We start from the raw sequence: 25199 nt of genomic DNA, 5'->3' as shown, positions 1-25199 counted from the left end.
CAGCCTCGTCTCCACTCCCTCAACCCGCTTCACCCCTTATCAACGAATACCAATGAGGTTTCGAGAGAATAGACTTCAATTATACCATGATTACACTCTGAACAGTCGGCTACAAAGAAGATTGTCAGTCTGACGCAAATTTCAAAGCTCTTTGCATGTATTACAGTGTTACTTCACAGTTTAGTTATCAAATCAAATGGTCAGAGGCAATGTAGCGTGATGGAATGTGTGTTATAGCAACCACAAGCTGTGTACAGAAAAACAAATGAGCTGCGTGTCAACTGGTCATACAGACACATTTGCAATTCACACTTGCAAGAGAAGTTCGGTCGGATCTAATAAAAGAGTTAATAATCGGTTTACTTGGAATACTCCTCCTGAAAAATGTCCGAGGAAAGCGAGTTGTCTGAGTTAAAAAGAGACCAAACAACTCAAGATTTTGTGACGGGCTTAAAAGAAAGAGAGGATCTGAAGATTAAACTCCGAGAAAAAGAGAGAGAATGTAACACACTTAAAGGACAGATATATGACATGACCAAGAAAGTAGAGGATTTGGAAAAGCAAGTAAGTATCTGTTCTTGCTAGCTACTGTATCCAGTCTCTTCATTTTAATGCAATGAAGTTTCAAAATTAAGTCACGTCCTAAATATAAAGTAAGCTTAAATGTAAGCTTATAACCTTATTGTAAGCTTACAGTGCTCTACGCAGTGCACATGACTGGCATTTGAGAACATGAGAAATATTTTATTAGAAATCTCAACAGGCCAGCGTCTTTATATTAAATTTTCTCAGAAGTGCTCAAATGCGCAGGATGATCCAGGATGCCTCGACATGACAGTGGGCCTTATAAATACATTAGTAACTTTATTATTATTGATTATTATTATTATTATTATTATTATTATTATTATTATTATTATTTTTATTATATATTATTATTAATTTATTATATTTTATTATATTTATTTGTTCTGATTGATTCCCTTACTAGTCCAAATTTTGCTATATGGACTGCTAAGATTAAATATTGTCAGCTCATAAATTACTTTTGGCAAATTGCTTAATTTTCAATTCATTGCATAGCCTCTTCCAGGCATTCAGTTAGTTGGGGTGGAACGCAAAATAAGACATGCGAAAAAATAAAAAAAGCACAGCAAGAGGAAGAGTTGAGAGACATCAAAAGCTCAAACGAACAGAAAAGACGCACTAACCTGATATCGAAGATTGAAGGATCAAATTTCCTGGGAATTCGGTGAGGCTCTGATTGACAACTGTAAACCACAAGCTTGCGGTCATGTTACATGCCACTGTAGGCGGGCTATAAGGGGAGCGGAATGACCTTTTATTAAGTTTGCACATAGAAGTTCTTGCGCTTCCTCTCGCTGCACCTTTTTTATTTTTTCGCGTGCTGTATTTCTCATTTTGTCCCAACTAACTGCACAAAATAAACAATTTTGTGTACGGTAGGAATATTTTTACCTTCATGTTTAAAAGACAACTTCTGTCAACCCACTGGCGCCTGTGCTGGCCATAAGTGGTCGTGACAAGCGTTGGCCTCTGTTCCCCTTAATTATGACGTCGTCACCTTTGCCCAAAACTGGCATCACTTATACTCAAGTTCTGCAGGAGGAAACGATCTTTCCAGTGATACCCAGATCAGAGTGATTAGGTCAATTGAGGTTGCAACATGCATGGAAATGCTTAGAAATTTGAATGAAAACTCAGAGGAAATTTGTGCCCATGCCCAAGCAAAAATCAGGGCTTGCCACTAACTTTTCAACTTAGTAGCCTAGTGGCTAGTGACAACTTAAATGTTACTAGCCAAAAAATTTTTTTACTAGCCAAGGGTTAATGTTTGCTAGGTCCAATAACAGCAGAAGGCATGCAAAGCGAGCAAAACAAAGAATAGAAATGGCCTCCACTTCCTACCCTGTCAAGTCTCCTGTTTTACGCTGGCTTCCAGTTCTCTCGCAATTCTACCCGCACATTCAACGATCAAATGAAAATACAAGAAAATAGAGGGCTGTGAACAGTCAACCTGTGATGAACACTGATGAGGAATCAGACCTTGTCTCATGGTTGACTGGTAACATTAAACACAGCCAACAAGTTTATCATCTCAATGAATTGTGCCAGTTTTGACGTTGTCCAATGGCCTCGTGTTTTCCTCACATCAAATCTCTCAGGCCGACAGATCACAAAGAAATATCCAGTGATTTTCCCAAAAAGACTTTCAGGACTCTTTTCCTTTAAGACTTCCTTGGAAAAATATCAAGATCCAGAGATGTTATTGTAAAAACTGTTGAGATGTCTTCACAGACACGCGCTGTAGAAATGTTTCAAAAGCAAAATACACTACTGCTAATTGTCATTGGCAAAATTTGATTGCTAAAAATGACTGATTTAAATGTCAAAGGAAATGAATCTTTCTTATCTAATTATTTCTGTAGTGGTAAGTTCTGTCAGTATGCATACAACAAAAAATCACCCATGTGTTGTTACATTTAATGGAATGTTATCCCTTTACAGTTTGCCACGATTTTACGCATGATTTTATCAGGAAGCTCATGTTTTGTTCTACTAATTTTGTAACAAAAAAGAACATTAATTTGTGCATTCAGAAAATTCTGTCTTGTTTGTGAAATATTTCTTTCAACATAATAACATGTTCAGTTACGCATTTACAGATCTTTACAGGCTCTTACAGCAAACACAGCGAAAAGTAACCAAAGTTAAATTTACATACGAGCTGAACAGCATGTGCCCGGTAACCTGATACATTCTGACGTTGTTTGTGAGAAAAGTGTTTGTGTTTGTCTTCCTTCTAGTAGTCTGTAGCTAGTTGGCTATCATTAGTGTTGAGCCCTGAAAAAATTAATGTCATAAAACATGATGTTAGTGAAAAAAAAAAGGCATGCTTTCACATGATTGCAAATTCCTTTTTGAGTAGACTGGAGATAATTTAGCTGATATCCATGCTAAAAATATCCAAAATGGCTGATAATGGGAACAATTAATCAAATATTCAAGATGAAAACTGTTGGATGTTAACTTTAGAAGTGAATATTGCTTACATGCAATTAAATACATTTATTCTTCTTTCCTCTTTTTTAGCTGGCCGAAAAGAATAAGGTATGTTATCATTTTTCTTTTTATTGTAGGTCTGTTGAAGATGTGAATTTTCAGTAAATTCTGTGTACATACTTGTACCCCTTTAGGGGAGTCTGGGGGCATCCTTCCCCAGAAAATTTTCAAAATTGAGGTCCTCAGAAATGGGATTTCTGGTATTATGAGGCCAAGTCAGCATGTTAGAATCAGGGCTGTGCACTAGAAGCACCCGGATGCCACAGGCGACTAACTTTTGCCTTTGGGCGACTGGAAAAACTTGCTTTTTTCATATAAGCTTAAGAGCAGGGCACCCAGGATTTAATAGTTAGGAGCCTTTGGACTCCTAATAATTTTCTTAGACCAGAGCCTAGTATAATGTCTCATTTTTTTTAATTTAAGAAGTTTTACCGAACCCCTTACAGATTACATACCTACCTTCCCATAACAGCCACCTCTCTACAATGGCCACTTTCCTCTGTCCCCAAGGTGGCCATGTGGGGAGGTTTGACTTTAATCCTTATCGTCCGTGTGGAATGTGCTGCTAACTAACATCATGACCTAATGTGGGACGAGAAAGAGATGCCCATTGAAATTTCTGGTACTAATGTCTGGGCTACTCTCTAATATAAAATAATGATCAAACCAAAATTAATGTGTATCTTAAAAACTGATAATGCCTTTATATTAAGGTGAAATTGAAAATGACAACAAAGTTTGCTTGTTAATTCTTGCGTGAATCACTTAAGCCTGAATAAGAATTTAAGAGTAGAAGCGAGAGGGAGCAATAGTGGGATGCAAAAATGTATTTTATATCGATTTTAGCGAACATTGTGGCTGTGCCATGTATTCCATACTTTTTGTACAGAAATATTATATTAGCTACTTCTACAGTAAAAGCTCACTAAATGTACTTGCTTGATAATTAACCTGAGGAGGAGAAGTACTTTTTTAAGAATTATGGCATCAATATGCACATTTGTTGGGCCAAAACCGTTTCTAGTCCGAGCAAGAATAGATTTCATCAGACAACTTGACCAGCACCTGGAAATTATTTCAAGCCCTGTCGATACAGTTTTTTCTGGACCATACCAAGCATTTTCAATCAGCTTTTTAACAGTCCCAAGTCTCTTAATCGGATGGATATGAAAATTACACCTGCCAGTAAGTGGAAATGGAATGAAGTTCAGCATAATGTACTTCTTAAGACAAAATCAGTCAAACGTGAATTTTGCATAAACCAGTTGTTGTATGAAAATGCTAATAGCAATACCTTAAACTATGATGGATGGCTGTAGAATTGAGTAAACTGCAACTTAAAACACTTCAAATTATACTTTTTGCATGAAATTAGTAAACGAACCGACAGCTGAACACTGCTTTGATGAATTATTTGGCAGGCCAAATGTAGCAATATTCAATTTATACAATTTATATTCAATTTCATATTCTATGTTCAACTTTTTGTTCAACATTCAATTATTTATTCAATGTTCAACTTTTTATTCAACATTCAATTATATTTTCAAAGTGCAACTTTTTATTCAACATTCAATTGTTCATTCAATGTTCAACTTTTTATTCAACATTCAATTATTTATTCAAAGTTCAACTTTTTATTTTTTATTCAACTTTCTTGAGCCCTCATTTTTCTGGTCAGTGAAAAAGACACGAAAGTTGCACATGCATAACTGACAAATTGTGACAGGTAACATGACGAACCGCTGGTTCCCGCATTTTCAGAGGGTGGAAGGAGAAGAAAAGATCACAAAATGGAGGAAAATTTGAGAAGATTGTCGCACTGCTTAAACCAGGCAAGCAAAGTAGTACAACAACTGGCTAGTGCTACTAGCAATTCTACTAGCAATTCTGCCAGCAATTCTGCTAGCAACTCCGTTCAGACCATGGTAAGCACAAGCGGAGGGATGACATCAGTTAGTCAAGCTGTCAGTAGAGCGTGGGCAATGATGTACCAGTAGACCTCCAGAGGTTTGTACTCATGTTTAGGTGCTCGAGAACACCTTCGAGCCTCCTTGTCGACTAACTCTACACCTAGTAATTCAAAGAGGCCAAAGGTTGACAAAGATAAAGTGTTTGAATTTGTTTTGATGCGTTTCAATGATGAGAACAACAAGGATCTTAAACCTGAAAATTGGATGTTAACCGATGAAAACATTGTCTTGAGAGGTCTCGTAACTCTTAATTCACAAGCTAACGAACTGGCCGTGAGAAAAGCCCTTTGTGATACAATTCAGTTAAAATATCCTGCTGTGGGATGCCAGGACATTGTGTTCGTAAAGGCCAATAAGAGAAAACTTACTGAACCAGTAAATTGTGATGAGTACTCTTTTAAACAAGTTAAATCTCCTGCGGGACAAGGGGCCATCTACATAAAATTGAAAGATGGGTACAGTTTTCTACTTGATAATGGTAGCTGCGATGGTGACGATGTTGGTGAAAGCAGCCAAGTAGTGACCAAAAACATTCCAGACAACAATGCTGAGAGAAGACCTGTACCCCCATCCCCAGAGACAACTGTAGTCAACCAGGCAAGTGGCAATAATCATCTGAATACTGCAGTGAGTACTGATAATCTAGGAACAGCTACAGCAGAATGTATAAGATTTTGCAAAGAAAGAGATGTGAGCAATCCCATTGAGATACTCAAGTGTGCTCAGGAGTTCATCTTGCAGGGTTGTCCCTTGGATGTGACCTCTCTTTCACAGCCACTTGAGGGTGAAACTAATTTTGTGTGTATAGACCAATACCAGGTTTTAAAATTGGTTGAAGAAGAACTTAACGACATTGAAAATCCAAGGCTCACTCTTGAAGTCTCCTTCCATGGAGAAGCTACCAATGATGCAGGGGGTCCCAGGAAAGAATTTTTTCATCTTTGCCTGAAAGAAATAAAGGACAAGTATTTTGGCAATGGACCAAATGACCTCATTGCAGAAGAATCTGAGTTTGTGGGAACCTTTTGGCCTTGACCATTCTTCAAAATGGGCCAGTACCCTGGTTTGTTCTCGAAGAAATTCTCCAACAGATTTTTTCAGATGCTCCTCCAGCATCTTGCATTGCAGAGCTTCAAATGGGATTCATGAAACTTGGTCTTTATGAAATTGCCAAAAGTCTTCCATTGTTTCTTCACCTTGTGTGCCCAAATGATGCAAATCAACTCTCCAGAAAACAGCTGGTTTTTCTTCTCAAACCATCATTCTCTGAGGAAGGAACAAATGCATGCAAGTATGAAAATGATGTTTATGCTTTATTCACAAAGTATGTGCAAGAAAGTGCATGCAGTAGATGCAGTTCAGTCACCCTTGGGAGCATTCTACAGTTTGCAACTGGGCTGGATGAAGAACCACCTCTTGGGTTTGAATTACAACCTTGCATTCAGTTTGTTGCTGCCCCTCAAAATAATAAGTGGTCCTTTATTCCAACAGCTAATACATGTAGTGCAACACTGTTTCTACCTAAGTGGTCTTATGACCTTCCTTTGCCAACTGAAGAGGAGCTGTTTGAAGTTTACTTTGCTTTTTCTGAAAGTGAAGAATGATCATCGCAGTTAATTTTCCAATTTAAGCAATTGGAAAGAAGAAGCCTGAAAAAAATCAGGACTTCAACCGTTGAAGTCCTGATTTTTTTCAGGCTTCTTCTTTCCAATTGCTTAAATTGGAAAATTAACTGCAATGATCATTCTTCACTTACATCTACAACCGCAGTTCATATATGAATTATTTCATATAAACTTCACATCTTTGTTTTTTCTAACAGCTAATTTGGACTTAAGTGACTGTAAGGCATCTTTTTGGTTAACTTTTGGATGCAAGCTTTAGGCTAACTTTGGACAAAGTCATTTTCATGTATTGACATAAAGTAATATCTTATAATTGTTAGGATATGGAAATTTGTTCATGTTTTATTGGTTTTTATCTAAAGTATAGAAAGGAAAGACTGTGACACCTGCTTGTGGACATTTAAAAGGACAGTTATTTGGAGAACTGTTTGTGAACATTTTAGAAAACAGTGGAAACAGTTTAAAAGGATCAATATTACTCACATTGTGATGTCATAGAAATGCAACCAGAGAATTGGTTGTTTTATTGTTAAAGTATTAATTGAAGTTATTTTATTTATTGCAATGTTTAAATGGGGTACATGAAAAGGAACAATGTTGTGTTTGTGCTCCAACTCAAAGGTATTTAGGCCACCTTTAAATGGTGATATCCATGCTGTTATCATGTGTTATGCTTCAAAGGGGCGCATGTTACTTTCATTCATTTGAATAAACTTCATGTTTTTACATAACTAAGATAACGTCCCTCCTATTACGTTTTATGAAACTGCTTTCTTGCAATTATTTTAAAGGTACAGTGATTTCACAAGTTTGTCTTGAAGCTGCTGTATTTTTCTCATAGAACTACCAGTATCAATTGCACAGACAATTTTATCAGGCCAAGTTTCAAACACTTTTTATGGTGATAAAATGCACAAAGAAGGATGAACATCAGGGCAATGCATTTTCACACTCGTTCACAAAAGAAAAAATCCAAGAATCATGGATATCTGTTTTCTTAAAGTGTGGACTGCATGGCTGGTGCCATCTCAAATTTGAAACACAGGAGGATCCAGAAAGACTAAAACACAGTTGAATGAACAAAAACAAAGCTGGCAGATGAATTTTAAGGGAAGGTAGCAGCCTTATTTCAGCAATGAAAACTGAAACCTGTTTGACACAACCAAAGTGGCACACTCATGGCAATTTTAATCCAGCTTTCCCCCATCATGATCATAGTACATGTGGACTATGTACAATCTTGTTAAATAACATGTTTTTTATGAGGTACATGTATCTCTTTTCGTGATTCTCCAGAGAAGGCATGCGAAGTTGACTTATCCTTTGAAGGGGTGTGTGGGAAAAAGCCCTAAGTGGCATTTGATCTCCAGTCCAATCCTCCTTTTGTTGTAGTAAGTAGAAAGCAATTTGTTAGGAGAGTCTTGCTGTCTGTCAGATGTCACTTTAGGTATTTTTTCCATGCAACCCTTCATTATCTTGTTCATGCCACATGCCAAGAAGAGAACAATGCCTGTCTTGGGAAGCACATTGAAACCAATGTGCATCAAAAACAATGTGCCTCCTTTTATACTGAGGTTAGGTTGGGTTCTCAGTTGTGCTACAGGTTTTTGACGCCCATGATTGCTTCGGGTTTGCATGCGTGTATGAATTATTGCACTTTTTTTGTATAAATGGACTGGCAGCAATTTAGTTGCAGTAAATGGGGTGTCTACAAAATGAAGACCTAAGACCTAAGACCAAAAAACGAAGACTTGTTTTTCTACAGACCTGTCAAACCAGAGATAGTCAAACCGTGTCAACGCTTTTCTTCAGACACCAACTGATGCAAAATCAATGGGTCTTCATTTTGTAGATAAGGCCAGCTCAAACTACAAAACAAAGACCCTTGCTTAAATGCTTTGTTCATTGTCAGCTGATGCGAAATCAGTGGGGTCTTCATTTTGTAGATAAGGCCAGCTTGAACTATAAAACGAAGCCCCTCACTAAAATGCTTTGTTCGTTGTCAGCTGATGCGAAATCAATGGGGTCTTCATTTTGTAGATAAGACTAGCTCAAACTACAAAACAAAGACCCTCGTTTCAACGCTTTGTTAGATGTCAACTGACCCAAAATGGGTTCTTGTATAATGTCAACAGTTTTTTATTGGCTAATCCCCTGTTCTTGGATCAGTATTTACACTTATGCAAATTTGGCAGCAAAGTGAGATAGCACTATATGAAAAAAAATCGTGCTAAGACCTTTATTCTGTGTTGCAAAATGTAATAACATTATAGTTTCAAACATATAAAAAATTTAGTGCAAAGAAGTCTTCGCCCTGTCCAGTTCTCTATCATAAACAACTATTTTTTATACATATAAAAAATTTAGTGCAAAGAAGTCTTCGCTCTGTCCAGTTCTCTGTGATTTAAATATAGTTTTAATACATATAAAAAATTTGTTGCAAAGAAGTCCTCGCCCTGTCCTGCTTTCTGTAATTGGGTTGTACTCCCCTTAGATATTTTTCAGAAACACGCACATGGGGGCCTTATTTCAACTCTATAACTGCTGTTAAATCTGTTTGGTGCATGTATCTTTATGACTTTGTTGTATCTATCAACAACATCTGCCAACATCATAGGAAAGAATTTTCCCAGTTGTGAGTGTGCTTGCACCAAATTTCAATTTTTGTACGCGGTATGGTCCTGCATCGAATACATTTAGACTGTTGTATGTCGTCTTGCAATAGAATAAATAAGCAGTTTTACTCCTTGTTTGATACTTGTTTACCTAAAAAATAGTAATTGTTATCTATCCTCATGCCGGTGTGATAGATTGATATTTCATCAGTTGCCATCCTTACTCAGTTATTTCATCAGAAATACCCATTTAGAGACTTTATTATGTAATCCTTGATTTTGAGAGATATTTCCCAATTGCCTTAATACAACCCACATCCCAGTGCAATGACTCATATTACTTTTTTGATCTGAATTGATGTTCTCTTGGCCCCCAAACAAGGGTGCTAAAATTACGGCTGACAAACAGCTTAATTGAAGTCCACCTTAGTTTACCCTGCAGCTGTCTCCTCAGGATCGCTGAAATGATTGATAACCTCATTGCCAATGAAAGAACATGCTAGATTTAGGTTCTCAAAAGCACGACTGTCCCTTTGGGAACTTTTCAGCGGAGAAATGAAACGTTTTCCTCTCTTGCGTCACAAGTCTCTTAATAGAACTAAAAATATCTACATCAGCCTTCAAATTTCTTGCTAAACATTCTCATATTAACTGGTAATGTTTATGCGCAAAAGCCTATTTGTTAAAGTATATTTTTTAAGTACATTATTCTAAGCTAGAACAAATATCAGCAAACACTTGCAATTGCGTGCTCGTTTATCGTAGACAAACTCCGTGCGACTGATTTGAGTATTTCCCCTTATGAATAAAGTAGACAGTATTTGTTGGGGTGAACAGCTTCAGGGTATTTTCACTTCCAAAACAATGAAATGGAGGACATGAATAACCAACTGATCCACCACAGTCCACAATAAGCTGCCTCAATGCTCGAAGGTCCACAATACCCGGTATTGCATAACACTCAAACAAAGCATTTAAAAGCATTTAAGCGAGGGTCTTCGTTTTGTAGTTCGAGCTGGCCTTATCTGCAAAATGAGGACCCCATTGATTTCATGTCAGCTGACAACGAACAAAGCACTTGAGCAAGGGTCTTCGTTTTGTAGTTCGAGCTGGCCTTATCTACAAAACGAAGACCCCATTAATTGATTTCATGTCAGCTGACAACAAACAAAGCATTTAAGGGAGGGTCTTCGTTTTGTAGTTTGAGCTGGCCTTATCTACAAAACGAAGACCCCATTGATTTCACGTCAGCTGACAACGAACAAAGCATTTAAGCAAGGGTCTTTGTTTTGTAGTTTGAGCTGGCCTTATCTACAAAACGAAGACCCCATTAATTTCACATCAGCTGACAATGAACAAAGCATTTAAGCAAGGGTCTTCGTTTTGTAGTTCGAGCTGGCCTTATCTACAAAACGAAGACCCATTGATTTCGCGTCAGTTGGTGTCTGAAGAAAAGCGTTGACCCGGTTTGACTGTCTCTGGTTTGATAGGCCTGTAAAAAAACAAGTCTTCATTTTTGGATCCTAGGTCTTAGGTCTTCATTTTGTAGACACCCGCAGTAAATGTATATGATGTAGGGATACTCTTATCTAGTGTGGTACAAGCTTTGTAATGTGCTTTGGTTTTGCAGTCTCTTATCATGACCTTGGGCTCTTGCAGGAATAGTTACCTTCAAACGTCAAACTTTACATGTGCTAAACTTAATAATAAGGTTCAGCACATGTAAAGTTTGACGTATGAAGTGGGCCTAAGAATTCTTCCAAAATAAGTTCTTGTATTTTGGGATAGTTTTTGGCAGTTAGAGCTAAGTAGCTTCTTAACTAGTTTTCTTAGTTCTGTGAAGGAGGTGTGACTGTTGATTACCAGAAAAACAAATAAGCTTGGGTTTACTCCTTAAATATCCGGAATGTTAGTCGAAATAGACACAGGCATGCATCTTATGCATTTTTTACACTGGAAAATATGTTAAATAAATGATTGTTTTGATACTACTGTGAGAACAGCTACTTAACTTAGGTCACGGAAAACTTGGAAAGGTCATGGAAAGGTCATGGAAAGTCATGGAATTTTTCAAAAACCTTCAAAGAGTACAAACCCTGAATTACAATTTAGCTACTTCATAATTATAAGTCTAGGATCTATCCCCAAAAGAGCATTTCTTTGCTCTTTACTGTTATATTCCCTGCACAAATTCAAATTGACAGATACTATTTCACACTGGGTTACAGTTTCTATTTCTTGATTTATATGAAAATTGATATATGTAAAATCACCATGAGCAACTTAATTTATATGGGCAGTTTTTCACTGTCTTTCATCAAAGGTACAGTGACAGGAGTGTCTGCCACCATTTCCCTACAAACCATTCAACAGATCAATACTCTCTCTAACCAAGTCCAGGGCTTTGGTGTAAAGATCAATACCCAGCTGTGTAGACTGCATCAGGGGGTCAACTGTATCCAACACATAGAACACCATGAAATCTCTATTATCCAAAGTTATTGGTTCAACAACAACATTGTTATTTTCCTCTGGTGGAGAGGAACCTTCTGGATCATAACAATACGGTTCGAGATCATCTGGCTCACCATCAAGGGCTCCATGCACAAGTCGATTATTCCTGTAAATCATTCCATTCATCCACATTTGATATGGGGTCCAATTACCCTCTGTGCTCACTGCATGATTGTTGAAAGCTTCAGAAAAATCTTCCAAGGCTTTGTTTATCCTGGGGATAAAAATTGTGTACAATGTGAAAAGGTGAATTGGATCCTCAACATTAAGAAGCCCAGATGCCTCCATTGCATAGAATGTATAGTAGTTAATGTGGCAAACACATCAGTAGACTGCCCTCCAAAGATGCTCGATCTGTTGATTGTGGGTAGATGGGCCTGTTATGAAGCTGCCTTGCACCTCTCCTCGAAACTGCACCATTGCATCACAGACAAGAACATTCTTAACTCCCCTGTCCACTCTAATTCTTGTTGGCCAAGGGTCACCAGTTTTTCTTAGTATCCAAAAATAAGTTAAGAACTGTTCCTGCCAGATGATTAGAATGACACAGCAAATGCATAATTTGACTTGAAAACCCATCTTTGCAACCATGAATGACTAGTTTCCATCTAGATGCTACAATGAATTTGGCCATGGTACCTGGTATACTCTTTGGGGAAACAAGAACCCCCCATCTCAAGGCACTGTTTTGGGGGTCCAACCGAGCTATACATCCTCTTACTCTTCTTCTGTGTACTCTCAAGCCCAGCGATCTTAAATATCCAGAAATGTATACTTGACCACTTGTTGCTCCATGCTGTAGGATATAGTCTCCTACTTTTTGGTCTAATTCATCATCAGTTAGCTTACTAAATGTCAAAAATCATCCAAGCCATAAGCTTTAATCCTTCTTGATATGGTCCAACGAGATACTCCTAACATTTCAGCAATTTTAGTGCGAGTAAATCCTAACCCTAGAGGATCTTTTAGCAATTCTGCAGAGATGTTGAATGCTGGTCTACTGGGCTCAATACTTGTAAGTTTGGGACAAATATTCTGTGCTACTGTAGTAGGAGACAATGATACATTGGCTAAACATTGCTGCATAGCACAAAAGACATCGTTAAAAGGTGATGAAAGACCACGTAAAATTTCGTTGTCAGCTGTGTCAATAATCGATCTGGAGTCTCTGAGTGAGGGAAGCAAACTGACCGTCTGATCAACGACAACGATATGCTGCTCCACAATTCTCCTTTCCACATTTCATTGACAAATATACTCAGCTTTTTCAAGAACAGAGTTAAAAAAAACTTGGTAGATTAGTATCCACATCAAAGTCATCGACATCAGCCGCCATCTCCTCCATGACATTTCTCGAAAGAAGAGTACATCCTGGAAACGAGGTTATCTTTAGTCACTGACCAGAAATAATGAGGGCTCAAGAAAGTTGAATATAAAAAAAGTTGAACATTGAATGAATAATTGAATGTTGAATAAAAAGTTGAACATTGAATGAAAAATTGAATGTTGAATAAAAAGTTGAACTTTGAATAAAAAATTGAATGTTGAATAAAAAGGTTAACATTGAATAAATAATCGAATGTTGACAAAAAAGTTGAACATTGAATAAATAATTGAATGTTGAACAAGAAGTTGAACATGGAATATAGAACTGAATATAAATTATATAAATTGAATATTGCTACATTTGGCCTGCCAAAGTTTTCTTTTTCATGATATCAAAAATTAGACTTGTCGACCCTATGATTACTTGCACTATAATTTTCTGGTAATTTTTTGTTGAACCCTTCTTCAAAATCGTGAAAACAACTCAAAATTGTAGATGTTTTTGAACCATTGACCACTCATACTTCAGATATTGTGAATAACTTTATCCCAATGTTTTGTTAACATTGATTCACAGGACCTCTTTCAAATTTAACAACTAAGAAAGGGGTGTATGAACTGATGAGAGAGTTGCATTCCAATTTCACAGTATGCTAGATTTTTCTAATTATTGTCTACTGCATTCCTCCACGATTCAAAACAATAGCATCCTCAGACAGCAAAGTATAATTGATGCCCTTGGAATGCAGTAAACACTGATTTGAATATTTTAGCATAATGTTGTACATCATGTAAATCAAGATTGGTAATGCAACTTTTTTATTGGTTCAAGGGCCTCCTTCATTGGTAAATTTAATAGTGTTCCAGAGTACCAATTTATTGATAAAACTTTGAGGTACAAAATGTTTGTAATTTATCATGCATTTAACTAATGTTTCAGAAAAATCTATCAAGCTGTTTTTTAGGTTTTTAAAAAAGCTCTTAAAATTTTTTTACTGATGTTTCACCGATTTTCAATTATTTTTTTGTTGTTTCCATGGAAATAGCGATTGAAAAACATTATACCCAACTGTAATCCATTTCCAATTACTGCCTGACAGGTGTAATTTTCACATCTATCCAATTATTAAGGTAAGGCTGTTTGAAAGGCTGATTAAAAATGCTTGGTATGGTTTAGAAAAACTCTGTCAAGACACCTTAAAATTAGGGAAATGAACATTGATAATTCCTAGTGACGAGTTAAAATTTAGTGTCCACAGTGACATTTAATTGCTGTGTTTTAAACATCCAGGTTCGAAGTGAATTGAGAAGCTATGTTAATTGTCAGCCAATTTGATTGCAACACTTGTTGTTTGTGCTTGTTTTAACATAACACAGGAAACAAAAAAGCGGCGTCCTTCAAGTGCACGTAAGTTCAAGAGGCCAGCTCAGAAGAAAAAAGAGAAAGGAACTAAAGATGCAGGCTTGTTAACACCAGATGCAAACAACGGCAAAGATAATGCTGACAATGCTGAGGATCCAGAAAAATTGTACCAGGTCAGGATAATTATGCTCCAATCTTAAGCCCAAGAAGCATTATTAAATTTCTTAAAAATACAAAAAAAAAAAAAAAAAATTCTCAACATTATTATGTTCTTTTCATGTTTCACAGGAAATTGCCAAAAGATATCCTGATGTTCCCTTAAGTACAGTCCTTATTGCGGAGAAAAAGTTTGTGGAGGCTGATCTTGATAGAAATGGGGTAAGAAGACAAGTTTGTATCTACCTTGTGTTAGTTATTTACGTGTAACAATTTGTGCCCCAAGAGAATTTGCTGCTTACATTTTAAGAACCAAACTGCCAATTACAATTTACTCAATTCTGACTATGTTTTACCCCATTTGAATACTGTAGTGTTACTTTTGGCAAAAACTCAGTTAGAAATCTGGATCCAAAATTATGGAACAGACTCCCTAGCAAATTAAGGTTGGCTACCAGGCTGGAAACTCTACTGGATGAGGGATGCCATAGTTGCAATCTATGCAATAGTTAATTAATTAATTAGGTTTTTTTAAATGCTTTTTATTTATTTATTTATTTTTTTTCACTGTTAAGTATTTTCATGAAACTTGTAAATAGACTAATTTTTAAATTGTTCTCAAGTTTGGTAACTTCTAAATGGACTAATTTTTAAATTATTATTATTATTATTATTATGTCAACAGCCAATGTTTTGGCATAATCATGACACCATTCTCAAGGCAAAGTGAATAATTATTAATGAGAAGATTTGATTTTGATAATTTTTACAGTCTACAAATTAGCATAATAACAAAGGCTCGCAAGTTCTTCACGTGAATACCTTTGCACGAATCAAGTCCATTTCCTTGTTAAGTTTTCGTGTAAAGAGTATCTCCTTAATAAGGGCAATCAAATTTGTTAAGCATTTAGGATGTGTGTGAAATTGTTCTGAAAGACACATTAGGTACTTTGAAATTATGTTTGCTCAAGTAATGTTTACAATTCAACAAAGATTTTTGTTTTTGTCCATCAACACATACATGGAGGTGGCTGTGAGTGTGACCAACATATCCTGCATCACACAGGTTACATTTAAATTTATAAACTAGGCATTGTTGATTAACAGTGGCTGGCTTGACTTTTCAAACTTGAAGGTCTTTGTTGAGTTTCCCGCTGATGAACAAGGGCTAAATTTTGAGCTGAGGTCTGTGAGATGTTTCTTTACCACATTAACAGAGGCCTGTTCTTGAAATGGTATGATAACTTGGATGGTGGGTGTTGTTGTCTCGGTTGATGGGGTGTGCTGCTGGTCTGAGATTTTGACAGCCAAATTGAATAAGTGTCTCCTTTTAAATGCATCTCGCCTCCAGGATTTCGTGCAGCCATTTTTTGCTCGCAGTTTCTTTAGGTTTACAGTCTTGTTCAACGGATTAGGCTAAAGAGGACTACTCGTAGTCTATAAAATGTGTAAAACCATGCAGTGGAGCCTCTCACATGTGACTTATTAATGTTTCCTCTTGAAGTTTAAACACAATTTCCTTCCTTGTCAGCTGTTGTAGACCATGGAAAATCCAGTTACCAGGGTGAAATCTGATAGGAAATCAAGCAATTTCAGTATTTAGTAGACAGAAACCTTATACCAGAATACTTTTAAGTTTATTAAAATCATTTTAATTTACATTTTTTAAAAGCTGAAGCTGTAAAGAATTGCCTGATATAACACCAAAAACAATTGCCCGCAGGAACTCTAGAAACTAAATATTTTCAAAGTTCAGATGCAAAATTGTGTAATCACAGGTAAAAGTTTCATTTCACCAGTACTTTCAAGTGTTTCATATGAACTTCATAATTTGTTTTTAACATTTGGTGTTGCTAGAAATGGTTTCTTATACAAATAATCTTGGTACAAAGTTTTAGCCCACTTTTTACTGGTGGATTCCTTCTTAATTTGTTGGATTAGCATGTACAAAAATTGGACCTTCAGTTTAAGTCCCAGAGCATATCAACTGAGACATTCATTAACATACACTTATGATGTAACCAAATCCTCACAACTATCTTTCATGATGATCGTTCTTAGCATTTAACATCATGGAACAAAAGCCAAGTGGAAGCCTACTCTATGGACACGCTCTTATTATGGACATGCAATTTTGTTTGTGCCATGGAAAACTCATATCTTCTCTTACAGCTACCTTTTATTACAGACAATGGACACTTTTCTGCAGTGACCTAAGTGAACAGATTTCCCAGTTACGTACAAAATAACATTGAAACATCTATAGTTTATACATTAACTGACTGATCATTCCTTTATATTTTACTGCAGGTCATAGATAGTGATGAACTAGAAAAGATGCTGGATCTAGTGGCACAACAGGGGAGCTCCTTAATGTACACAAAATCAGAAGTAAAAGACAAGATATTTAGAAAAATTGACTTGGATAATACAAATTCTATAGACTTCTTTGAATGCATAGGGGTAAGTGGAGATTATTCCTTATTATTATATGGCTTTGGCTTGTGGCTGATATAGCTCATGCTCTGATTGGCTGAGAGCAAGATCTGAGCGGTCAGTATGCAGCCGTAATGCCCACGAGCCGATTACGGATTATACAAATTAGGAAGAGCCCTGCTCTGAAAATTCAAGTGCATTGAAACAATGAAAGCCATTTAAAAACAGTAAGAGAAAGTAAATTTAATTCCAAGTAGCTAAAACTGAAGTTTAGACAACGAGTAGTCCCTCTTCTTCCTGGGGGTGAGGAGAGCGCGCAAGGAGGGATTACTGCCTAAGCCCAAGAGTTTGAATTATGCATTGCTCTCACAACGCAAAAATATGATTGGCTTATGTTAGGAGCATTGACAACGCATTGTCAACATTTGAGATATGCGTGTTGTCTTGCAGGAATGTTTTGGAACTGGAGCAAATGGGAGCGTTGGAATCGCGCTTAGCAAGCCATAGCTGTGATGTTCTTGCGAATCTGCCAACAGGCGTTTGAAAGATTTAAATTTATCCAGTGTTTTGTTTAGCAAAGCTTTCCGCCTCCAACCCGACTGTGAGCACATTAGTTCACCGCTCAACAGCATCGTTAAAGTCAGCGAATATGAATTCACTGAGCTTGGCCTTTGTGCCGTCCATTTGAAAGATTGAACCAGACTTGAAACTTCACTTGAAACCATGCATTCACCTGAAACTTTCCGCTGCTATCAGCAAACATTTCACCACAGTTGGATTATCTCCTATGTCAAATACATAATGTAAATTCTCGGTTGCATCGCTGCAGTTGAAATCTTCGCAGTAACTTTTATATTTACACCTACAGATGCAGCAAAAATTGTTACAACATGCGTCATTTGCCGTCTTCTTTTTAAAACTTCTTTGGCAGTTTCGCTGAACAAACACTGAACAAAGATATACTTCTCACGGAATGGTTTTGTCTCATTACTTGAAGAGTAGTAAAATAGAGCAATTTTATTCAGGATATCTCCCAGGGTTATTGACAACAGGCGATAATAAGAGGACGTCAAGATGAGAAATCCTACACTAAAAACCACAAACACCACGAAGAAACTTATAAGTTATCATCTTAGTCACAACAATTACCGAAATATTGAACTCCGTCACATTTCTCATCAAATAGATTCCCTTGCCCTAACACAAGCAAGTGTAAATCAGCTTCTAAGATCATCAAATGTAAACAATCGGGCAGTTTCTGTTGGTAGCAGTGTTTATGATAAAACTGCAGGAAGTTTTAAAACGTTCTCAAGGCTTGAAAAGTTCATCCATAAATCCCAAAATGAAGAAGGTGAAGATATGTTGTCGAAAGCGAACACAAAGATTGAGTTATTCTGAGCAGTGCACTCTGAAGCATCAGTATTTTCTTTCACCAAAAGACTGTTTGTTTGGACTATTTTGAAGCACTTTCTGTCTCTTCTATATGCACTGACATTTTGCCACAAAAGTCATAAAAACTCCCCATCAAGTTTGTGACACCACAATACGAAAATACCTTTTCGAGGTTGAGACAATCATTTTTCCTGTAAAGATATGTGTTTTTAATGGAATACATCACTGACTGTGTAGTTTTGCCCTGGGTTTGAGACGATGAATGAATCAGTAATTGGGGAGAGACATCAGGGGATAATTTCTCATTTGAAGAGGATGTAAATGAAGCTAAGGATGAAGGAATATGTATGACTTCTCATTGCAGTGATCAGCAACTTTCGTCTTGGTCACAGACTGACTTATTTTAGTCAGCAGCATAACTGAGATTATGCGTTTGTAGTCCCAGTCTGGGCTGTGGTTAGCTATTGTTTCACAGCACTGAGCAATTGAAGATTGGATGTCAATAAATTCCAACCTAAAAGGATATAGATAAAATAACTAGTTGTAGTTTAAGTACCACAAATTAAGTGTCACAAAATATTATGAATTGATAAGCCTTGTTTAATTGTGTTGTTTTATCCTCAGATCTTAGAGATGGTAAGGCAAAACAAAAGCACAGATTTACCAACCTCATTACAGCAAAACAAGAGTGCTGTTTGTGCCATTCAATAACACTGGACTAAACATCATTCAGTGAACTGAGAGCAAGTGTCGTGGAACAGAGGCTTCTGATTACCTTCATAACATCAGGAAATTAAAATGTTCAAGTATCACAGTGTGGCTCCTTGAACTGGGCAACTTGGAACAAAGTTAGCCAACAAGAACTTCGATTGAAAACATAATTTAATGATGGCCTTTTTTGTAAACAAACCAGTGAAATTGAAGAATCAGATGATAGTTATCCAACAATATTTTTTGACAAAGGTGCAGAAAGTCCCAGATTTCTCAGGAAATGTGGAGATTTGGTTAGTTTCAATCCTGAATTTTGAGCACCATGAAAAAGGGTCACAAGAATGATTTTTCACTAAAAGAAGATGCATGATCTCATGCATGATGGCAGGTCAACAGAATGATTAAGTTAAACAATGCTGTTGAACAGACGTTTTTTTCCACAGATTCAAACTAATAACTCCAAAATCATGTGAAATAAAACAAACAATGTGAATTCTGAAATAACGTTTCTAATAGGAACATTGAAATTTCCCAGTGAAAAGATTACCAGCTTTCCTACAAAGTTCACAAATTTGTTGGGTTTCAAATTTTGTACAACTTTGAATTGTTTGTATAATCATCAACATCACTACTGGTTTGCTTACAAAAGAAGATTGCCTTCCTATCATGAAGTGGCCTGGTTCCAGTTGTTCCAACACTGTAAAAAGAGACTGAACCTTATTTCAAATGAAGAGATCCTGATCATTACGTGTGCTTCTGTCAAAAGCAAAGGGGTGTGGTGGGTTGCCCATTTGATTGTTCAACTCAGACTGTCTTCAGTCACCTGTTTTGTTCAATTAATGACTCAGGCAAAAGCAAATGGCAGGTTAGGAAGCAGACTCTACTTTTATCATTGAGAAGGAAGATTATGACAGTTTTGTTAACCCATTGATGCCTGTGTCACCCATCACTGCCTGAGACAAGCATTGGCCTTCGTTTCACTCCTGTGACTTTTTCGAGATTTGACACATTTTTGTGGTTGAATCTGCAGAATACCACTTTTAACAACTTTTCTTAGGCTCAAGAAGGTAAAATTGGCAATCTCCCTGATTTCAGTGTTTTAGGTTGGCATCTCTTCGAGAATGACAATGAAAAGAAACTAAAAATTGTACATAGTACTGTCAACCATGCCAACTGAGTTCTAGAAGATTAAGTTGTCACATTAGTTCTAAGCGTTATTGTACTAGTTCAGACAAGTTACTTATTCACCTCTTACTATGTACCTGACATGATCAGGAAACCATTTCCTGTGTTTCTAAAGAGTTGTGAATGGAACATAGCAGTTTATGGTATTGCAGTTTCTTGCTATTTCTTGCTTATGGATGAAACTTCCTGGTCAAATTGATTTTTGAGTTTGCCAATTTTTTCACAGTATTGCAATTAGGAGTATCCCCCAATGTCCTTATCACACTAGTCCAACTGTCATCATCCAAAAATATGTTGAATCGCTCACTTTGATGATGAAAGAATGAAACTTTGCTAGATAACTACCATCCCTAAGACCAAATTTTTTGATATGGAGCCAGCCAGACTCGTCAACATAGAAAAGAGGCTGAAAATATAACCCTTAAAAAATGCCATTTTTAAGGTAACTTTGTACATTTAACCATCTTATGTTGAACATAGGCACGCAAGGCGTGCAAGAGTGATATTTTTTGTGAAGTGTCGGAGATAGGAGCATTAATGGAGCTGTTTACAGTAATGATTTGGATAATTTGATAAGTTTTTTTGGTTGCGATGTACAGCAAGAAAGAAACTGGGAATTTATGATGTACATGCGATGTTACATCGGTCATGGTAAGATAGCTAAATAGTGAGCCATAAAATGTTTGACTGAACAAACTACAGTAATCTGACGTCTCCAGATTCATGTAGATACCATCTTATTGTCTGACAGGCAATTTAATTTGTTCTTTGGTACAACCCACACTGGTTGGTGTGACACGCGCACATGCATAACTCCCTCACTCGCCGATCACATAGCCCTTCCAACCCCCAAGAGGGATTTTTGCTCCAAAATACTCGAGTTAATTAAGAGACCTTTAGCATTTTATACGAGTCGTAAGTTTACCCTTTTTACACAACACAACACTACTTCACCGAAAATAGGAAGAAAGAGAAACAAAACCTCTCTGTCACTTTGAAAGTCTGATTTAATTAAATTGCACTTTAACTTGGTACCACGCAATCTTCAAAGAACATTTGAGCAGTTTTCATACTATTTACCTTTAAAAATATCGGACTGAAACTATTAAACTGAACTATTAAACTGCTACTGCAGAGACGTAAAAACCGTCCCGAAATGAAAGCTTTTTTGTTTAATATCCTGGAAACAATAGCCGATAACTTGTCAGCACTAATTGAATTTACTCCCATATAAAAAACAAAAGTGTTAAGTTACCATTTGTAACTAAAGATAGCAAACATCTCGTGGGAAAGAGTGGTGACGATTCGTCAGCTCTAATTGAATTTACTCCCTTGTGAAAAACAAGTGTCAAATTACCCTTTGTAACTGACAAATAAAAATATCTCGTTATACTTGCATGCAACCAGAACAAAACAATCGTTACCTGTACTTACTATTGTAAACGTTAGGACTGCTTTAAATCTGAATAGTCTCGTCTCCTCTTAAACATGTCCTAAGAACTAGAAGCGACGATTCGTGACCTCTAATTTAATTTACTCCTTGTGAAAAACAAAAGCATCAAGTTACCTTTGTAACTAACAACGAAACTATCCCGTTCCATTTGCATACTGCTAACTCACGAACTGTTTCAAACCTCAAGGCTCATCTCTTTCATAACTAAAATCTTCAGCCTAACCCACAGAAAATGTCGAAGTAAACCCCTATATATGAATACTTCCTCCTCTTTTATAGAAGAATAAATATGGCCGTTCTGAACTGTATCGGGATCAGATCTTTTCGCATACCATTTACCTTTACAACAAGAAATTTGATTGCCTGTTTATAGTAGATCCAATCTGATTGGTGTGACATACATACATCTCTCACTCTCTCACTACCCACTCACTCACTCACTCGCTCGCTCGCTCATACCAGTTACCTTTACAACAAGAAATTTGATTGCCTGTTTATAGTAGATCCAATCTGATTGGTGTGACATACATACATCTCTCACTCTCTCACTACCCACTCACTCACTCACTCACTCGCTCACTCACTCACTCACTCGCTCGCTCATACCAGTTACCTTTACAACAAGAAATTTGATTGCCTGTTTATAGTAGATCCAATCTGATTGGTGTGACATACGTACATCTCTCACTCTCTCACTCACCCCCACCCACTCACTCACTCACTCGCTCACTCACTCACTCACTCGCTCACTCACTCACTCACTCACTCACTCGCTCGCTCGCTCACTCATCCATTGACCCGTCCATAACATACCCGACCCGCCGTCTAAGATAGTCCGGAAGATAAGGGGTAGCATTGTTCAAAATATGATACGAGTGCCAAAATTGGCCTGCCTGCTCCTTTTGGCATGTGAAATGAAATAAAAGCAAGACCTATCTGGGATCTTGCCTTGTTCGACAATAAACAACCTTACAAATTCCCATATAACGTTTGTAAGGAAAACCACAGGGTAACCAAGTTCTGAAAAAAAAGGGAAACCTTTATAAAACTTTGTACGAGCTAAATTATTATTGCAGAGTTGACAGTAAAATGACATCCTTAATTATTTTATTCCATTAGGATAATTTCTTTATAGAATGGGTCATAAAACTTACCGATTTGAAGGTCACTCTATTCTTGGTAACAAATTCCTGCACAAGAACATAGTGCAGTGCACGGCAGGTTTGCTTTAGTACATTTACATAGTCCACGGCAAGCCCTCTTACATCCACAGCTTATCAGTTCACTGCATGCCTTTGATGCCTCAGCTAGCATAGTCCACTTGGGAGACCAACCTTCTGGTGATTGCTGCCAACCCCCCTCTGCCGGACTTAAGAGTTCCTGCATAGGCTCCAGCGCTTGACCCCATACATGACCGGCTTGATAGGCTGCTCTTTTAGCTTCTTTTGATGTGCTGTGCAAGAGCGGCTTGAGTTGGAGGAATATTCTCAATGCTTTTATTACCTTGCGCAAATAGAACTTGTCGAGCTTCGTTGACTGTCTGGTGGGGACACGTACGGCTGTACATGACAACCACAAATCGCTCCAAGACACGACACTGTTCTTCAGAGACCGTATCTTGAGGAAATGATAGGACACGGAAGATTTCAGTGACTTCAGGATTTGACGTCGATACTTGGAAAGCTGTTTTCTTTCCTTTACCCGCAAAGTACGAAACAGTATCACACCCTGTGACAGCATGAAAGAAAGGGGGGGCTTCACACTGCTGTTGAGTTAGAGAGGTTGTGATCGTGTGGATGGGTAGATATCTAAAATGGTTACCAACACCAAAGGTGATCCACAACTCTTGTAACTCTAGCTGTTTTGCCTATGCTATCGCGAGTACCACAACGTCAGTGTCAACCGTCCTGATCAAGACCTTTTTGAGACCCCTGGCTGATGCATGCTTCACATGGATGAAGATCCTCGTATCCGGCTCCTCGTGGTTGCAGGCGGTAAGACCTTCCGTCTCTACTGGAGAAGGGCTGAGCACATCAACACCAGATGTAGTGATTACCTCCACCCCTGGAAGCTGGATTGCACTGATGCTTTCTGCTAAATAGTGAAAAAGCTCATTTTTGTTGTCGTCCGATCGTAGAAAGCTCTTCCAGTTGACTGGAATGGACGCATTATCGCACACGCGCCTTCGTACTCCCGAGCCTCTCGCCTCCCTTGTACTCCGCTTTAGGCTGTTTTCGAAGTATTGATCCCATATCAAATCTATCCTTTTGATATTCTGTGCTTGTTTGATGACATAATTGAGAAATACAGATGTTGCATAGTCTTTACATGTCTTAGACTTTCCAGGTGGTAGCATGTTAACAACTGCAGCAGCATCAAAGACTTTTACATCAACGTCTGGACACTCCACCGTGGCGGAAGCTTCAAGTAACTGGACTAATTCACATTTCTGTCCAGAACGCATTTTGCCAGCACAAGAGAGTGAGGGAGGGCAGTAGTATAGGACGCTCATATGGGCAGTAACCAATCAGGAGCCGAGAAAGACAATAGGCTATTGTTTGGAGAACAATGGACGCTATTGTTTTCCAAATCCAAGATGGCGCTATTTATTTTCAGCCAATCAGGAGTCGAATTAAGAACAATGGATGCTATTGTAATAGTAGTAGTAATAGTAATAGTAATAGTAATAGTAATAGCTAGTAGTAATAGACGCTCATATCAGCGGTAACCAATCAGGAGTCGAATTAAGAACAATGGATGCTATTGTTTTCCAAATCCAAGATGGCCGCCACAAATTTCAGCCAATCCGGAGCCGAATTAAGAATTTAAGATGGCGGCGCCCACGAAAGTCGGCCATGTTGGAAAACAGCCCACCAGCCTCGACTGAGGACTGGGATCGGTCTCGCGGATTTCCATGACGACACAAATCACGCCAGAGTCACGCAAAAAAATGTCAGGCAACTTCAAAATCGATACTTACAGTGTCCTGTGGTCCTAAACGACAGAGGTCTGTCCGGCAAGTGGCTAGACTGAGAGACTTGGGTCCGAGGTCTGCCTATAGGAGGCTATTCCAAAGCATCATGGGACGATGACCTCATCGGGAACCAATCATAATGAATTAAAGTACTCACAGTAGTCGGCTTCCCCAGTCCCCCTCTCTTAAGGAGAGCACTAAACCAAACATCACACAATGTCAAATGTCACGAACTTTAATAGCAAGTCTTTTGCGCTAACATTAAAAGATATGACGTCATTGCCATGCTGATCGAGTAAAAAGACCAGTTTCTATCGTCATCGCACAATGTTTCACACGAACTTTAATGTCCAAAACGTTTGCGCTAAAATTACAGAAAGCTGGTCATTGTG

The 25199-nt window shown here is 37.6% G+C and overlaps 2 protein-coding genes and 2 pseudogenes across 2 annotated transcripts; 2 read left to right on the top strand and 2 right to left on the bottom strand.

Annotated features, from left to right (window-relative positions):
• The first annotated feature begins 22 nt into the window (after positions 1-22).
• LOC110062384 (uncharacterized) lies at positions 23-21076 on the top strand. The gene is made up of 6 exons (XM_020769263.2): positions 23-564; positions 3115-3132; positions 14515-14673; positions 14789-14878; positions 16967-17119; positions 19109-21076. The coding sequence occupies exons 1-6, from the start codon at positions 385-387 to the stop codon at positions 19193-19195; spliced, it is 687 nt and encodes a 228-aa protein (XP_020624922.1). The 5' UTR covers positions 23-384; the 3' UTR covers positions 19196-21076.
• LOC149111069 (uncharacterized) lies at positions 4878-6701 on the top strand (annotated as a pseudogene).
• On the bottom strand, positions 8502-13158 carry LOC149111068 (uncharacterized). Its single transcript, XM_089292535.1, has one exon. It carries the CDS (start codon positions 12097-12099, stop codon positions 11653-11655), a length of 447 nt encoding a protein of 148 aa, XP_089148661.1. The 5' UTR covers positions 12100-13158; the 3' UTR covers positions 8502-11652.
• Positions 21077-23268: 2192 nt separating the features above from the next.
• On the bottom strand, positions 23269-24189 carry LOC149111067 (uncharacterized; annotated as a pseudogene).
• Between the last annotated feature and the right edge of the window lie 1010 nt (positions 24190-25199).

The sequence above is a fragment of the Orbicella faveolata genome, unplaced genomic scaffold (assembly GCF_042242905.1).
Source record: "Orbicella faveolata isolate gen_17 unplaced genomic scaffold, um_ofav_v1 contig_24, whole genome shotgun sequence".
NCBI lineage: Eukaryota > Metazoa > Cnidaria > Anthozoa > Scleractinia > Merulinidae > Orbicella > Orbicella faveolata.
This window is presented reverse-complemented; position numbering and strand designations above follow the sequence as displayed.

What these genes read in the sequence shown, in the direction of transcription:
- LOC149111068 (XM_089292535.1), bottom strand. Translation starts at nt 12,099, where the DNA reads ATGGAGGCATCTGGGCTTCTTAATGTTGAGGATCCAATTCACCTTTTC.
- LOC110062384 (XM_020769263.2), top strand. Translation starts at nt 385, where the DNA reads ATGTCCGAGGAAAGCGAGTTGTCTGAGTTAAAAAGAGACCAAACAACT. An exon ending in CTGATCTTGATAGAAATGGG is followed by an intron (nt 14,879 to 16,966) that starts GTAAGAAGACAA and finishes ATTTTACTGCAG; the next exon opens with GTCATAGATAGTGATGAACT. An exon ending in ACTTCTTTGAATGCATAGGG is followed by an intron (nt 17,120 to 19,108) that starts GTAAGTGGAGAT and finishes TTTTATCCTCAG; the next exon opens with ATCTTAGAGATGGTAAGGCA.